At 35.5% G+C, this 19,284-nt stretch overlaps 1 protein-coding gene across 1 annotated transcript in view; it reads right to left on the minus strand.

Moving 5' to 3' along the window:
• MNAT1 (MNAT1 component of CDK activating kinase) overlaps positions 1 to 19,284 on the minus strand; it is a 201,712-nt gene that overhangs the window by 47,546 nt on the left and 134,882 nt on the right. Inside the window, exon 7 of the mRNA XM_008701291.2 lies at positions 17,263 to 17,384. Coding sequence (XP_008699513.1) covers positions 17,263 to 17,384 — 122 coding nt within the window. The remainder of the gene's footprint in view (positions 1 to 17,262; positions 17,385 to 19,284) is intronic.

Here is a 19,284-nt window from a genome sequence, read left to right on the forward strand (position 1 = left end):
CCTATTACATGTTAACATAACATACCATGTAGTCATAAGGAAGCTGCAATGGCTATTTTAACATCAAATTAATTAGATTTCATAGCAAAGAATATTACCAGAAATAAAGAGGCCAATAAATGAAGAGGTTATAACAATCCTAAATGTTTTATGTTCCTAATGAAAACAAATTTGCAGAGGACATGATTATTTACACACACAAAAATCCAGTGGACTCCACAAGAAATTAGAACTAAATGAGTTCTGCAAAGTTGCAAGCTGTAAGATCAATATACAAAATTTCATTATACCTTCATTCCAGAAGAAAGCAATTATAAATTGAAAAAAAATTTTTAAATACCATTTACAATAACATTAAAATATATATACTACATCTTCTTTATCCATTCATCAGTTGATGATGGGTTAAATAGGTGATAGGGATTAAGGAGTACACTTGTGATAAGCATTGGATGCTCTTTTTAAGTGTTGAATCACTATACTGTATACCTGAAACTAGTATTACACTATATGTTAACTAACTGTAATTTAAACAAAAACTTAAAATATATAAAATAGAGATAAATCTGATAAAATATATGCAAGACATGTATACTAAAACTGGTGGGAGAAATTAAAGACAACCTAAAATAAATGGGAAAACATGTCTTGTGTCTGAATTAGAAGACTCTATTATTAAAATAGAGCCAATTACTCCAAATTGATCTACTGATTGAGTACAATCCCAGTCAAACTTCTGGTAGAATTTAGAAGCAATGATACCCCAGTAACACAAGCATACTTACAGCACAGACATTAGTTTCTAATACTACTCTCCAATAAAAGAGACCAGGGCTTCTTGGAGATGTTTGATTCTAGAACTGGGTCAGGAAATATACATGATGAGCCTGGGGCATCTTGTAGTGCCAGAAAGCAAAGAAGTATTTAAAAAAAAAAAAAAAAAGGCAACACAATGATGTGGGAATGACAAATAGGCACTAGAGCCAACTAAAACACCTCAAGTGGCCAAAACTGGATTTTAATCCAAAGTATCACATTAGGATGTTAAGAGACAAGTCTAAAATTGGAAATCATGAAACTGCGGCAGAACTGTGTTATTTAGAAATACACAGATAAATATAACAACAAAATTAGCTGGGCAGACTCAAAAAAGTTATACTGAAGTATACAGAATCCAAGAATGACAATTCACTTGACTTTAAAAGATTATCTGAAATAGCATCTTGTTCTCAGTAAATAAATATCAAAGCTACAGAGAAACAATCAGCATTTTTTCCCACACCGAAATATTTCAGCATGAAGAGCCCAATCCTGCCTGGTCATCTAATCCACATTTTACCATCTTATTGTCAATTTTCCTTTCAAAAACAGTATTCTTTAAGAAATCTTTCATAAGCTAAAAAATGATTAATCAGCCACATTCATTCTGCTCCCCAAAAGCATAGCCATTTGTTTTCCAGATTCAACAACCACAAGTTTTTAACCTAAGTAAGATCTCATTCCTGATCATTACTTTTTTTTTAATTGGTTTGTTATGATTTCAAATTCACTTGTTTATGATTTAAGTTGTTTTGATCTAAGGATGAATTTGTTTACATTGAAGAAGCTGTGTTGGGATGCTGTCATTGACACCTGTTGTGGTTGGTTAAGTACTCAGTAGTTCAACTGTTGAGACTTATCGATAGTAACATACGGAAGAGCAGCGATGATGTAATGAACATTTAAACTTTAAATACCCAGAGTTTGTGAGGTCTTACTGAGGGGTCATCAGTCTGGACAAGGCTACTCTTTGTTGATCTAAATAACTCTTCAAAGATCTTGAGAACTTGCTCCTGCCATGACCAGGCTTCTCTTGGTTGGTAATGGTGTTAAACCCATGCAGCACTCCCAGGAAGGGAAGGGACATGTGGTCCAGCCTTGACAAGGCTACTCCTCATAGGCAGTGGTGCAAACTGTGTAAATGGTCCCCAGAGTAATAACCTTCAGGGCAACTGACCTTGCCTGCCAACACCAGTGCCATTGCCCATTCGCTACATGCCCCAGCAGCGAGGGACATAAGCCAGCAGCTGATACCCAGATTTTAGTTGGAAAGACTGACTCTTCTGAGAACCAACTCATAGAAAGATACACCTCAACTAAATTTGGACCTTATTTCTTTCACTGCTCCTTTGCCTTAAACAGTGTAATTAATCTATCATTGATTTGGAGTATTTCTTTATTGGCTTATTAAGAGACATTATCCCATATAGTACTGACTTGTGGATATTATTATAAATTATAATATCCACAATAAGCCTGTTTTAAATAAATTACTGGCAAAGACAATCTCAGTCTCTGAGTATAATTTGTCACAAATAAAGCAAAATCTAAATCATCACATTCTCAAAGCAATAAGACCAAATACGGAAAATTCATTTTTATGACTAAACTGACAAGATGGTTTGGTTCTAGAAATCTGTGACACAGGATCCTGTCCTCAGGATCCTCTTATGAGTCAATTACACGCCTAGAATATTGGACAACCAGAGCAAATCATTTTTACCACACCTACTCCTTTATACAACAAAATTATTTTCTGTAATAATCATGAAAGGAGAATAACAATGCAGAAAATACAAACAGATAGTGAGATTTTTCTTTTTTTGGACTTTGTACACATAATTATGCCAGTAAAAAATTTCTAATGTAAAATAAGAATACAACTTACATCACAAAAGAGGGTAAAAAGTTAACAGATTTAAAATACCCATTAATTATATTAATTTTCAAAACCATGAAAATATTTTAAGTACATAATGGACTCAAAATACTTTGAGCTTTGACTTCTACAAATTTGTCAATGAATTTATTAAAATTGACCTTTACAAATGAACTATTGGGACTTTATCAAGATAAAAAGCTTCTGCACAGCAAAGGAAACAATCAACGAAACTAAAAGGCAGCCTAAAAAATGGGCAAAGGTATTTACAAATGACATATCTGATAAAGGGTTAGTATCCAAAATATATAAAGAGCTTATCAAACTCAACCCCAACACACAAATAATCCAGTTAGGAAATGGGCAGAAGACATGAATAGACATTTTTCCAAAGAAGACATCCAGATGGCTAACAGACACGTGAAAACATGCTCAACATCACTCATCGTCAGGGAAATACAAACCAAAATCACGATGACATAACACCTCACACCTGTCAGAATGGCTAAAATTAACAACACAGGAAACAACAGGCATTGGCGAGGATTCGGAGAAAGGGGAACCCTCTTAACACTGTTGGTGGGAATGCAAACTGGTGCAGCCACTCTGAAAAACACTATGGAAGTTCCTGAAGAAGTTAAAAATACAACTAGCCTACAATCCAGCAACTGCACTACTAGCTATTTACCCAAAGGATACAAAAAATATGGATTCAAAGGGGTATGTGCACCCTGATGTTCATACCAGCATTATCAACAATAGCCAAACTATAGAGAGAGCCCAAATGTCCCAAATGTCTATCGACTGATGAATGGATAAAGAAGATGTGGGGTGTGTATGTGTGTATATGTGTGTGTATAAACACCCTTTTATATGTATAATGAATATTACTCAGCCATCAAAAAGAATGAAATCTTGCCGTTTACAACAATGTGGATGGAGCTAGAGTGTATTATGCTAAGCAAAATAAGTCAGAGAAAGAAAATATCATATGGCTTCACTCATATGTGGAATTTTAAAAAACAAAACAGATGAGCATATGGGAAGTAGAAAAAAAAGAGAAGTAAGCAAACCATAAGAGACTTTATTTTATAAAGTAGGCTCCACACACAACATGGAACCCAACACAGAACTCATGACCCTGAGATCAAAACCTGAATTGAGATCAAGAGTCGGATGCTTTAACCAACAGAGCCACCCATGTGCCCCCCCATAAAAGGCTCTTAATGACAGAGAACAAACTGAGGGGTTTAATGGAGCCTATGGATGGGGGATGGGCTAAATGGGTGATGGGTATTAAGCAGGGCACTTGTGATAAGTACTGGGTGCTATATATAAGTGATGAATCACTAAATTCTACTCTTGAAACTACTATTGCACTATATGTTAACTAAATAGAATTTAAATAAAAATTGGAAAAGAAAATAAATTAAATAAAAATAAGATTGATCTTCGCATATTCATGTTCAGTATGTAATAAAACCAGATTTGTCAATTTATCTTCCCTTATTCCCGTTATAAAGTTAAGTCATGGGCATGTAATGTAGACCATAGGCCATATAGTCAATAATATTGTAATAACTTTGTAGGGAAACAGATGATAACTAGACTATCATGCGGATCATTTTGTAATGTATAAAAATACTGAATCACTATGATGTACCCCTGAAGCTAGTAAGACACTGTATGTTAATTATATTTCAATAAAAAGTTTATCATTGCTCATAATCAATGAAGAATATGTTCAGTTAATTTTAATTTCCAGTTTCTTTCCTGAAGCAACAGATACCAAATAGCTAGGAAATATCTTAATGATAAGGATGATTTTGACAGAGTTTCATAAAATATCTATTTCACAGTAAATTCCAGAAACTGTAATACTATTCGTGTCTTGGTTTCTTTAGGATTGATTCTAGTAACACCTTTCAGATGTACCCGAGTTGAAAAGCTTTTAAACACAAATAAATGCTTCAAAAACTTAAGTTTTATTTCTTCATATTTATAGTCACTGAGCTATATCTATCTATTTGAAGTTTACTCCAAATCTAGTACTTAAACTCTGGAACTTATAGCACAACAGGGGAGTTGGAAATAAAAATTTTGCCAGAAAGAAGCTGGAAGGATTCTAAAACCTTACAAACTCACTCTTGAAGGAGGCTATATATAGCTGACTGCATAGGTATTGGAGATGGTGGGAGGTGGAGTGTAGGCTGGCTATAAAACTGGGAGTTCTCTGAATTAACTCCTGTGTGCAACACAGCATTATTAAAAAAACAAAAAATAAAGATGAACTAATTGAAAGTTTACATATATACTGTGAAATTCAAAAGTAACAACAGCAATTGTTTAGAACTTGGACTAACAAAAGATGTTTTTAAGGAAGAAGTATTTGAAAACGGACATTGTTTAGAACTGCTAGTACATGGTGATAAAAAACAGACTGACTTTCAACTGGTTTTATTATTTTTTTAAATTTCTCTACAGACAGTTCAACTCCCTATTGCTTGCACCTGGGACAGACTATTCCTAATGACCCACCCTTGTTACACCTCCACTGTCAGGTCACCTTTACCTATGCTCCAACCCAAAAGCTTGTAAATCACTTTGCCCAACTCAATCCTATTATGCACAAAAAATACCAAATGGAAACTGAGAACGTGGCTAACGCCTAGAATAGAATAATGTTTTTGAGAATATAAATAAAGTTGCTACGTAACTTGAACTCACACTGCCCTTAATATACTATCTGAAAATATAATAATCTAAAAGCAAAATAAAAATAAAGCTCATTCAGATTTTGAAAGCTCTGTATATGGCAAAGGCATGTGGTACAACAGAGAAAAAGTAGCCTAAGAAACTAAGAATCTAGGGGCCCCTGGGTGGCTCAGTCGTTACGCGTCTGCCTTCAGCTCAGGGCGTGATCCCAGAGTCCTGGGATCAAGCCCCACATGGGGCTCCTCCAATGGGAGCCTGCTTCCTCTCCCACTCCCCCTGCCTGTGTTCCCTCTCTCACTGGCTGTCTCTCTCTCTCTGTCAAATAAATATATAAATAAAATCTTCAAAAAACAACAACAACAACAACAACAACAACAACAAAAGAAACTAAGAATCTAGTCCTAGCTTTGCATGAACCAGAAATGCGACTATAAGCAAAGAGTTTTCTTCTCTGGCCTCCCTTGTCTGTATTGGACTCAAGATGGTTCACTTTCCTATAAAACAGGAGAGTTGCACAGAGTATCTCTAAGGTTTTTCTCCAACTCTTGCAGTCTCCTTAGAAACATTTTTTAAAAGTAGTTTTTAATAATGAATTTTGATAAATAACTTAAAGCAATTGGCACAATTATGCTGTTTCAAAGAATCCCTCCCCCTGGTCTCCCTTATCACAGTAAATGGCAGCTCTGCTGCTCAGATAAAAAAAAAACTTCGGGAAAAACTTTTTTATATCTTCCTACATCTAATCCATCAAAAATTCTCTGGTTTCTGTATCAAAATTATATCTATACTCTGACCATTTTCTCAGCAACTACATTGCTACCATCTCAGTATAAGTCACTACCATCTTAACCAGGACTGCTGCAAGTTTTCTTGTTTTCACTCTATCAATTCTCCTACAATTGACCTTTCTAAACATAAGTCATATGACACACTGTTCAAAATTCTCTTATGACTTCCCATCTCCTTCAAAGTAAAAGCCCAAGTCTTGGTCATTACCTAAAAAAACCCTATATGATCTAATTGGGCACAGCCTGCCTCCTTACCTAAAAACCTGCTACCACTCTAAACTAATCAACTACCATTCTCCAATTCATTCTGCTCCAGACACTTTCTCTTCCTCATATACACTCCCACCTCAGGATCTTTGCACTTACACTTCATTCTGACTCTCCCCATGATATCACATGATTGGCTTCTTTGCTTAATTCATGTCTGTTCAAATATCTTCCTACAAAAGATTGATCTATCAGTACCTATGTAAAAATAGCACTCTCCTCAAATCATGACATATCCCTTTATCCTTCTGTACTTGTCTTCAAAGTAATAATTACCATCTAACAGATTCATTAGTGTATTTTAATTGTTGGCTTCACCCCAGTAGAGTAACAGTAGATGTTCTCTCTGTTTTGCTCACTGCTGTTTTCTCAGTACCTAGAAGAGTAAGTGGTACGGAGAAGGTGCTCCATAATTGAATGAATAACAAAAGTAAAGGAATTGTTAAGTAAGCAACTGTTTTTTCAATTAACATGAGCTAAATACTTAAGATTTCATTTCCCAATGAAGACAACTATATATATACACAGTCTACTGAATGTTATAATGATTTGGGAAGAATTGACCAAATTCCAATAGTAAACTGTTTTTTAGGGTCCTGCAAAAATCTGAATTAAAACTATACTTCATTGGAATAATTTAGTTATAATTTTATTATTTAAACTAAATAATTTGGTTTATTTAGTGCTGCTTTTCGAAGATTAATTTTTGAATATATATTTTTTTAATTAATATTATGATTTAATAAAGTTCTTACTACAAAAAACTATTCTGGAATCAACTGCATAATTACATTTCCTCAGTGACCTTGTAATCTCGTGAGCATTTACTCTAGACTAAACAGCCTCATTCAGCTGCCCTGTGTCTGACTGCCGATGAAAGAAGCTTGTTTGACAACTGCTTCAAGCAGAAACATATTTTTTCCATGATTGCATAAAAAAGATTTAAAACTTACCAGACTAGAGCCAGACTAGAACTTTAGGCACACAGGTTCATGTTAGATGTGTGAGCTGATTTCTAATTCAAATGCCAAGAAAAACAGATACTAAAGACATTTTGCTGTCAAAGCCAGTGAAAAAAAGTTAATTTAGTAGTATGTTCATAATTACAACAAAGTATATGTCATATATTATATAAACATACATATTGCAGTCTTTTTTGTGACTTTTCAATTTTTCCATATTCTTTGATTTTGTAGTATCCCTAAGACTGTTTATAAAACTAACATATAAACTTAGGTGGACAGCATCAAAAACAAAGATAAAACAAACACCTTTTCTCCATTCTTAGACAATCCATATATAATAAGTCAACAAGTAAAGACTTCGACCAAAAACCAGAAATCTCTTCAATGTGACTTTAAAAAATGCTTCTCCAAAATGGTAAGAAAAATCACTAATGAAACACTTGAAGCATCAGAAACAAGAAACTGCAGTTATCAGAACTAGATAATACCAGGTCAAGAAGTTCTAGCCAAATTCAAGAAAATATAAAACTGAAGTCAGACATAGAGCATTCAAAAGAAAAAATTCATTTTTTCAGGTGATTCACTTCCCAATAAAACCCAGATATTCACCTAATAGAACAAAATTATTAGAGTTCAATAAAGTGGCTAGATACAAAATAAAAACACATTTAAAAATCAGAAAGCAAAATGAAAATAATTTTATAACAGTATCACAACCGTAACAAAATTAATTTCTAAGTGAGATACATGAAAACTCAATAAATTTTAAATACCCATTCTCTTCTAATCAGTTTATAAGTTGAAAGCAATTCCAAATAAAATCCCCAAAAGGAATGGTGCTTGCTTATTTTCTAAGGAGCGAGAAGAATGGCTCTATCTCAGTTAAGTAGTTGGTGGGCTTTGTTTACCTGTTTCACAACATATTATGAAAATTGTCAAATGTACAGAAACTTGAAAGAACTGTACAGTGATTTGCTGCTTTTGCTAACAAAGTTTACTTGGAAGAATAAATGTATAAAAATGCTAAGACTACTTTGAAAAAGATAAATAGCAAAAGAAGACTTGTGCCACCTGTGGTAGACAGAATTCTGAGGTGGCCCCCAAGATTCCCTTATGTGCATCCTTGCAAAATCCCTTCCATATCACCCATGGGGTGATACGATGGATTTCACTTGAGATTATATGACAAAAGGGATTTTGCAGATGTAATTAAGATCTCAAATCAGTTGACTGTGAGTTAATAAAAAGGGAAATTATCTAGGTGGGCCAAACTTAATCAGGTAAGTAGCCTTTAAAAGGAAGAGATTCAAAGTTATTTTCTCTTGTTGGCATTGAAGATGGAAGCTACCATGAGTTCTACATCTGCAAAATCCCTAATTCTGTTAATATTATAAAAGCTTGGAAGACAACTCCCCCCTCGAAGCCTCACTTACACAGAACCACAGCACCTGCTGACATTTTGATTACAGCAACGTGACACCTGAGTTACAAGGATCTGGGTAACCCATGCCCTGACTGCTGACTCACAAACACTGAAAATGAATGAGATGAAAATGGATGTTCTTTTAAGCCACTTAAATTTGTGGTAAATTAATACACAACAATAGACGATAAATGCATAGCTTAATATTAAAACATCATGAATTTAAATTAATAATTACATGATACTGTTAAAAATTGAAACATAGATTAATGGAAAAGAAAGGGCAGTGGAGAAAAAGTCTTACTATATTAATAAAACACATGAGTAGAAAAAAAGTAGTATTGGATATACTGGTCTGGGCCAACTGATTTACCATGTTGAAAAAAATATTCTTTTATAGATCCTTATAAAAAAATAAGTTCCAGATGGATTAAGAGATTACATATAAAAATTGAAGCACACAAAAATTAGAATATAAATACATAAAAAGTTCTGTGTTGGTTTAGGACTTCCTTGGTAGAAGAACAATGGAAAATTAACAGGACATTATCAATACATCCACTGCTCAGAGATTAAAACTACTGCATATCACATACAATGTAAGAATAAAAAACTAAGGGGTGACTGGGTAGCACAGTCAGTTAAGCATCCAACTCTTCGTTTCAGCTTGAGTCGTGGTTTCGGGGTCATGAGATCGAGCCCCACATCAAGCTCCATGCTCGGTGTGGAGTCTGCTTGAGATTCTCTCTCCTTCTCCCTCTGCCCCTCCCACTCATTCTCTCTCTCTCTCTCTCTCTCATAATTAAATAAATCTTTTTTTTTTTTTAAAGATTTTACTTATTTATTTGACAGAGAGAGAGACAGCCAGCGAAGAGAAGGAACACAAGCAGGGGGAGTGGGAGAGGAAGAAGCAGGCTCACAGTGGAGGAGCCTGATGTGGGGCTCGATCCCAGAACGCCGGGATCACGCCCTGAGCCAAAGGCAGACGCTTAACCGCTGTGCCACCCAGGAGCCCCTAAATAAATCTTTTTTAAAAAGAATAAAAAATAAGGGGTGCCTGGGTGGCGCAGTGGGTTAGCATCTGACTCTTGGTTTTGGCTCAGGTCATGATCTTATAGAATAGAGCCCTGCACTGGGCTCTGTGCTCGGTGCAGAGTCTGCTTGGGATCCTCTCTCTCCCTCTCCCCCACCCCTACTGTCTCTCTAAAATAAATGAATAAATCTTAAAAAAAAAAAAAGAATAAAATAAAATTAAAATTTCAAGAGTTAATAGCCTTACTACTATAGCTGACACATATAAATAAATAAGGAAAACAATACTATCCCAATAAAAAAAGAGACAAAGGGAATAAACAGACCGCTCATGCACAGGGAGGAAAAGAGGACAAGAAATTACTGGGTGGACTGTGCCACAAATATAAAGACAATACGAAAATGCTAAGGAAAGGAAACAGCGTGTACAACAACACAAAAATACATGAGACACCATAAGGTTCTTAAGAAACACCAAGTATAAGGGGGTAGGGTATATGACTATAAAGATAGGGGTCAGATTGTGCAGGTGATGATGAGCCACTGCAAGATATTAATAACAGAGAGACACGACCAGATTGATATATTAGGCCAGACTGATATATTAAAAACAAAGAGACATGACCAGATTGATATATTAGTCTTCTATGGCAACAATAAGGAAGTCCTTAAGGAGGGAGACAAAGAGAGTGTTATAACAAAAAATTTGATAGAATAGGTTCAATGTCTTATCTCAAATTCTTGATATATAAAGACTAATTATCAACTGGGGGGAAAAAAAGCAGAGCAAAAGAAAGGTCATGAAAGCACCTCCAAGGTTACTGTGAAGATGGATCTTCTATTCTGGGGACTATACCCTATCCTATTCCCTCAAGAACAAACACTTCTAATTGCTTTGCCAACAGTAATGGATCTGTTAATAGGTTAGTTAGTTTTGGTTGGTTGGTTTTATCAACGTAGTTAATGGCTACACAAGAAAAAATTGATAGGTGGTGACAGAGATCAAACAAAAAAATATCTTCTAATTATCATTAGTTTCTAGCTAAGTCAATTCAATACTACTATTACTGTCACAAATTTTTTCACTATTGATTATGTCATAATAGCTAACTAATCTTAGCAGAAAGGACTCAAGATATTAAACCATTGGACTTTAAATCTGCTTTTTAAAGCTCTCATAACTTGGGGCACCTGGCTCGCTCAGTCAGTAGAGCATGCAACCCTTGACCTCAGGGTTGTAAGTTCGAGCCCCACACTGGGCATAGAGATTACTTAAAAATAAAAATCTTTAGGGGCGCCTGGGTGGCTCAGTTGGTTAATTAGTCCAGCTCTTGATTTCAGCTCAGGTCATGATCTCATGGGTGGTGAGATCGAGCCCCACCTGGGGCTCCACACTCAGCATGGAGTCTGCTTAGGAGTCTCTCTCTCCCTCTCCCTCTGTCCCTTCCCCAACCCCCACCTGCTCATGCTCCCTTGCCTGTGTGCATGCACTCTCTCAAATAAATAAAATCTTTTAATAAAAATAAAATCTTTAAAAAATAAAAAATAAAGCTATCATAACTAATAGCACAGACTTATATCAGTTGTGTAAACAGAAGAAGATCTTCAAGATCGTATTTTATAAAACAACAGTTTTTCCTTATTTTTGTAATAAGGTCACAAATGAAAAGCTCATATTAAATAAATCATTTCCATCTACCTAAAACAGTAGAGATATCTGATTAAATAATTTGAAATTGATGAATAAAATTGACAAGCACTCATAATTTGTATCAGTTAAGGGAATAACTCGTCTTTGGGTGGAAGGTAGTAAAATATTAACTAGAATTCCAGTTGATTATTAAAAAGACAGTCTCAGAGTGCCAATCGATGAGACTACCAGACTAACCACGAAAGCCATTGTCTAGAGAATTTCAATTAGCAGTTAAGTTTCCCCAATGCTTTCTCCCACTGGCACAGAATTAATAAACATATTTACATATTGCCTTAAGCAAACCAGAAGAGTACTACCAGTGCAACATGAACTATAATTATTCATTCATAATACCCTCCTGAATGAAAAATTTTCATTCATTCTTCTTCTGCTTTTCAAGTTTAACTAACTTTAGAAAAGATCTTCATACAAAACACCAAAAATCTCATGGCAATGTACTTTTGATTTCATCCTTTTTCAAAGTTATATATAATGACAAAAATTTAGTTCTTTGGAGACAAGACCTTGTATCACCTACTCCCCAAAATATATAATTAAAATTATTCTGAAAGTGCTTGCACCCATAATTTTGCACCAGCTAAAGTGCAAAGTGTACCATTCTTAACTTCACTAAGTCACACAGATTTCAAAGCAGATATAAGAAAACAGAAATAAGGCAGTTAATTTATTCTCTGTTTGCCTCTAGAAAAATTGAACTTGTTCCCTCTGTAGGATAATATAATATAAAATGGAAATTTTGTTGTAATAGGAAAAGAAAGAGGAGTAGAAGCTAGAGGACTGGGGAAAGGGGGAGAGCCCACCGTAAAGGGATAAATGGGGCTTATTTAGGTGCAAGACATGGACAACTTTTAGGACAGATGTGTAATTAGTATACCTTTAGTCAACTTAAATTTATATTCCTTATACCCTAAGAGCAGCACCTTTCAGGATATAAATCATTCTTTGAAAAGTCACTTCACAGAACAAATTCTTCAGTTTTTCTCTAAATGTTTCTGAAAGTTAGATTAGGTAAAAATGTATTCTTAGATTTATAAAGTTTTCTTTAATAAGAAAAAAATAAGATAACATATAGCTTCAAATAATAATTCCAGAAAAGAAAATGAGCTAATAGCATAAGAAATCAATTTAGAATTTATTTTAGCAAATGTTTCAGTATGAGGTCATAACATCACCAAAAAGACTGCTTGAGCTAATCCCAGCTCCAAATACTAAAGCTGTCTATAGAATTCAATCCCATTCTCAAGGTAGAAGGCTGAATAGATGGGGGATGAATTTTATCTTGGTTGATAAATAGTTCTATTATCAGGAAAAAGTCACTGTTTCTTTGGCAATTCTTTTTTTTTTTTTTTTAAGATTTTATTTATTTATTTGACAGAGATAGAGACAGCCAGCGAGAGAGGGAACACAAGCAGGGGGAGTGGGAGAGGAAGAAGCAGGCTCATAGCGGAGGAGCCTGATGTGGGGCTCGATCCCATAATGCCGGGATCAAGCCCTGAGCCGAAGGCAGACGCTTAACCGCTGTGCCACCCAGGCGCCCCTGTTTCTTTAGCAATTCTGATATCACTGTTGATGATCTAGAAATTCCTACACTACTTAGCCACAGATGGCTAAAAGAAACTGTTACAGTCAAGGTCTACTGACTTAAACATACATGTTTATTTGAAATCAGAACAATTTGCCCTTGTAACTATTGTAGATATAGAATATTTTGGTATAGTCTGAGAGAAGCAAAAGTCTACTTCAAGAAATTCTGGGGGCGCCTAGGTGGCTCAGTCAGTTAAGTGTCTGCCTTTGGCTCAAGTTGTGATCTCCAGGTCCGGGATGGAGCCCTGCCGCTCAGTGGGGAGTCTGCTTCTCCCCTCCCTCTGCCGGGGAGCACCCCCACCCCGGCCATGTGTGTGCACACATGCACGTATGTTCTCTCCCTCAAATAAATAAATAAAATCTTAAAAAAAAAAAGAAAAAAGAAATTCTGGAACTAACTGTATTCTAAATACTCAATGGTTAATGAAAGTCCCCCACCCACCAACACCAAAAAAAAAAAAAAAAAGTGATCCAGCCTCCTTTATTTAGGTTCAAACAAGATTACAGGTATGAAAAACTTGGGAAAAGTACAAACGCTATGGTTATATCTTATCTAAAGGACACTTACCCTACATTTTAAAATCTAAACCATAATGGCAAAGGCAAAAGGAAACCAAAAAGGGGTCCAAACAATCAGAAGAGTTGTCAGAGTTTATTAAATTTAACAATTTACTCAAAATTGTTGGGGAAAGACGTCAATCAAGCTACATCTATTTTATACAGAGTTCTACTACAGTTAGTTAAATATACACACATATATATAGCAGCAGCACCACCATAACAGATTAAAAGATGAAGATAAGGGAGACATTCCATTGAAATGAAACCAAATGAAATTGAAACCAACCCCCCCCCCAAAATTGGCAATAATAGAACACTAAATACAAGAGGAAATGAACTTCATAAAACAAAAAAACCCAGCTAGGGCTCAGCTGCTGGAAAAGGCAAAGGTTGTTTGCCACTGGGGGAGAAATAGAAAACCTACTGCCACCCTCCTCAACTCTATACTGACACAGACAAAAAACTTCAACCACTGAGGAAAGGCACAAAACCAATTCTTACCTGTGCTAACACAATGACGCAAAGCAGAGATGGGGTGCAGGAGGAACAGGAAACTGTCTTATACCCAACATTTCCCATACCTACCAACATAAGACAGAGTTCAGTTGTTGGGCTAGAAGAGGAACAGCAAACCCAACTGCGCTCTGAAATAAGAGACAAAAGTTGTTCGCCTCTAGGAAAGAGACAGATACACCAAGAAAGCACTACCCTGAGGTTCTAGCACACAAGACTTCCTAAGGCTAAAGTTGGAACAGGAGAACTAAAAAGTCTCCTTTTTCCCACCACAAAACTTATTCCAAGTAAAGAGGAAAAAGCAGTTTATTGCTGGGGAGAAGCACCAAGAGAGAACCCTTTATGGGGCTCAGGTGGCCAGAGCCTGATGCTGAAAGCTGAGAGTGGAGCAAGAAGACCGAAAAGATCCCTCCAGCACTCAAAGCCTCATACTAGGCACAAAGTGGCAATAGACTATCTGGAAGAAGTTGAAGCCTATGAACAACAACTGGAGCAACAACAAAACCCAAACTAAAATCAAACTACAGACTTAATACTCAATTCTCTATCTTAATGCCCTGACAGAAAAAAAGTACATAAATATTTAGGGGCATAAATCTTGGTCTCTGCTGTTCCGTTCTACTCAAATAATAATTATAATAAACACACGAAAGCAAGAAAAATAAATCTATCATCATGACATAAAATAATCAACAGAACCAGACCCAGAGATTTTGAATATCAAAGACACTTTAAAATAACGTGATTAATAAGTTAAAAGATCTAGGGAAAAAGGTAGAAAACGTATAATAAACAGGGAATTTCAGAAAAGAAATGAAAATTTTAAAAAGGAGTGATATGGAAATGCTAGATATAAAAATAGCAAGATCAGAAAGAATTCCTTTGATAAAAAAGAAATCTGTGAAGAAATAATAGTTGAGATATTTACAAAATAAAAACAACAAATTATAGATTCAAGAAGTACAGAGAAACTTGGAAAACTCAGAAAAACTATATTTTTATATATAATGCCAGTTCCTTATAGAAAACATATAGCAAATTTTGTTTTAAATGCAGTCTGGCAATCTCTGCTTAGTATTTAGACTATTTAGACCTGTGCCATCCAATATGGGAGCCACCTGCCATACATAGCTATTTAAACTAAACTGAGTAAAATTTAAAATTCAGTCCTTCAATTGCACTAGACACATTCAAGTGCTCAGCAGAAACATGAAACTGAGGACTACTATACTGGACAGCATAGACATAAAATATTTCTATCATTTCAGAAAGTTGTATCTGATAGTGCTGCTTTAGAACATTTATATGCAATGTAATTACAGAGTTAGGACTAAATCTACTACCATGTTGTTTCTTAACTGCTTATTTCTTTACTTTTGTCACCCTCTCTCCCTATTCTCCTTTTCATTAATGAAGTATTTCTTAGGATTTCATTATTTTTCTCTGCTATTGATAAACTGACTGTCCCTTTTTTTCCCCCAGATTTTTAGTAGTTGCTAGAAGGTTTCTATTAAATGTCTTTAACTTACCACAATCTATTTCCAGGTACTACTATACCACTTCATATATACTGTTAGAACATTACAATGACAGTTATTTCCTCTTCCTATCCTTTGCACTAACTGTTGTCACACATTTCACTTGTGCATTATTATAATGCATGCTCATTTCCACAATCTTTCGAATATAATTTTGATGACAAAACTATTAAAAAATGCAAAACTCTGTAACAAAGGAATACTATTTTAAATAGTTTTGTCTTCACTAACATTAAAAGTAAAGATTTTAAGAAAATTTATTTTAGAGATCTAGAATTCTGGCTCTTGCTAACCCAATAAGAGATAAGAACCAACATCTTTATCACTAGTTTACTTTTTACATCATGAAACCCTATATGGTCTATCTCAAGTTTCAATTTTAGCACTTAGGCAAATTATTTGATAAATTTATTATCTCAAACTCAAAAGGGTTTTAGGTTTAGTTTCACATCTCCTTAGCTTCATACCTTAAGAGAATACAGAACTAAAGAAAATAATAAGATCTACTAAAGAGCAGATTAGTAAATTATCTGTCATTTTAATAGTCATTGGAACTTAGAGCCTCCAGTTTCATACATATAATACTATGCGTCATGTTTGAGATTTTGGTTTTGAAGATGCACATAAGTTTTTTTGTTGTTTTTTGTTTTTTTTTGTATGTAGGGTTTATTATCTGTTTTATCTATCTTGCTTTTGTTGTTGGGGTCTTTTTTAAAATTACTTTTTAATCACTTGTTTCATTGTATCCATTATCTTCTTTTCACATTATATTCTTTAAACTATTTTATTTTGTTAAGAAGCAATGTTTTCTAGATCATCTTTTCATTCAAAAATTTAGCTTGAGACGCTAGACCAAGACATGATTTGTTCCATCCAACAAAGTCTGTGCCTACACTTTTCAAGGATACTATAGATACACACGTGCTTCCCTGAGACAGACTGTGATCATCTCCATCACCCAAAAGAGTCACCATCCCAGGTTCATTTCCAAAACAGATGCATCTAATACAGCTTTTGAGCCACTGGGCCAGCCCTACATTATAAGTTTTAACTAAACGTATTTTGTGGCTCATTTCTCATAAATATAGTTACACTGTAAATAGAAGACAATGAGTAAATCTACCCTTTTTCATGGCAAGGTCACAACTCTCATATTTTTACTAATGACTAACTTAGGCTCCTATTTCTAAAAAATTACACAGTGAGCTGAAAATGAACAGCTACATTGGTATGGCTGCCAACAACATCATTAAAAAGAACTAATAATAATCCAATCTTAATCTCAAAAGACCTAACAAAAACATACAAAAAAATGTGTACACTTACTATTAAGCATTCACTTTTCACAAAAAAGTAAAGTTCTAAAATTCAAAATCTAAGAATTTTTAAAGTGTAAGTTAAAAATAGTACTAATAGATAAGCCCTAACCATCAGTTCCTCAATGAGAAGTTTTTGGACACTTACCCAAGTCTTCCTAGCATCTCGAGCTCAGGAACTTGTGGTCCACATGTCTCTATCTGCAGTGGTTGGTATTCATATAGAGCTTCTTCAAGCTTCTGGATAGGTGCTAATGAAATATGCTGACCCTGTTAGAAAAATGAAGGAAAGCAATACCTTTTAATAATATTTTCATATTACTACTTATTTGTAGACTATAGTCCTTCCTCACTTTAAAAATATTACCCTGGGGCACCTGCGTGGTCAAGTCACTTAAGCACTGCACTCTTGGTTTCGGGTCAGGTTGTGATCTCAGGGTCATGGATCGAGCCCTGAGTTGGGCTCTGTGCTCAGCGTGGAGTCTGCTTAGGACTCTCTCCCTCTCCCCTGCCCTTCCCCCTTACACAAAAATTAATTTAAAAATCTTTTTTAAAAATAAAAATAAACAGGGTTGCCTGAATATCAGCGTGACAGGCCCCTCCCCCAGAAGGGAGGCTGAAAAATCAAGAAGCCCACATCCCTAAGGTCCCTAAAAACAAGTGCACACTGCCTGTGTCCTGGTCAATAATCTGGGCTCTGGGCACCCCTGCAACCTCTCCTCATCAGAATGACAAGGAGGAGAAATCCCCCCCACCCCGGGAAAGAAAAGATAATGAGTCTGTGGCTTCTGCCACAGAACTGATGGCTATGGATATAACCAAATTGTCAGAAATGGAGTTCAGAGTAACAATGGTCAAGATGATGTGCAGGCTTGAAAAAACTATGAATGAAAATATTAAAGGGAATATAGTTTCTCTAAGGGCAGAAATGAGAGCGAGTCTGGCAGAAATTAAAAATGCTATGAATCAAATGTAGTCTAAACTAGACACTCTGACAGCCAGGGTAAATGAGGCAGAAGAACTAATTAGTGAATTGGAGGATGGGATGGTAGAAGAGAAAGTTAAAACAGAAACTTGGCTCAAAAAAATCCAATCTCAAGAATGTAGTTACGGGAGATTACTGACTCAATGAAACATTCCAATGTCAGAATCATCGGCATCCCTGAAGGGGTGGAGAAAGAGAGAGGTCTAGAAGAGATATTTGAACAAGTTGTAGCTGAGAACTTCCCTAATCTGGCAAAGGAAACAAGCATTCGTATCCAAGAGACAGAGAGGACCCCTCCCAAGGTCAATGAGAACAGACCTATACCACGTCACGTCATAGTGCAATTCGCAAATATTAGATCCAAGGATACAATTTTGAAAGCTGCCAGGGGGAAGAAAATCCTTACATACAGAGGGGTGAAAATAACGTCAGACTTGTCTACAGAGACCTGGCAGGCTAGGAAGGTTTGGCAGGGTATTTTCAAAGCTCTATCGGAGAAGAACATGCAGCCAAGGATCCTTTATCCAGCAAGGCTGTCATTCAGAATTGACAGAGAGATAAGGACCTTCCAGGATCGGCAGAAACTCAAGGAATTCGTAACCACGAAACCAGCCCTACAAGAGATATTAAGGGGGGTTCTATAAAAGTAAAAAAGCCCCAAGAGTGATACAGAACAGAAATTTACAATCTACAGAAACAAAGACTTCACAGGAAACATGATATCATTAAAATCATATCTCTCAATAATCACTCTCAATGTGAGTGGCCTAAATGCTCCCATAAAACGACACAGGGTTGCAGACTGGATAAAAAGACATGACCCATCCATTTGCTGTCTACAAGAGACTCATTTTGAACCTAAAGATATATCCAGACTGAAAGTGAAGGGAGGGAAAACCATTTTTCATGCCAATATACCTCAAAAAAAAGCTGGAGTAGCAATTCTCATATCAGACAGATTAGATTTTAAACTAAAGACTGTTGTTAGAGATACAGAAGGACACTATATTATTCTTAAAGGATGTATACAACAAGTGGATAGGACAATTATAAATATCTATGCAGCCAAGAGGGGAGCCCCTAGATACATAAGCCAACTCTTAACCAGAATAAAGAGACATATAGATAATAATACATTAATAGTAGGGGACCTCAAAACTCCGCTCTCAGCAACAGACAGATCAC

This window comes from Ursus maritimus, unplaced genomic scaffold (genome assembly GCF_017311325.1).
Source record: "Ursus maritimus isolate PB19 unplaced genomic scaffold, ASM1731132v1 scaffold_25, whole genome shotgun sequence".
Lineage (NCBI taxonomy): Eukaryota > Metazoa > Chordata > Mammalia > Carnivora > Ursidae > Ursus > Ursus maritimus.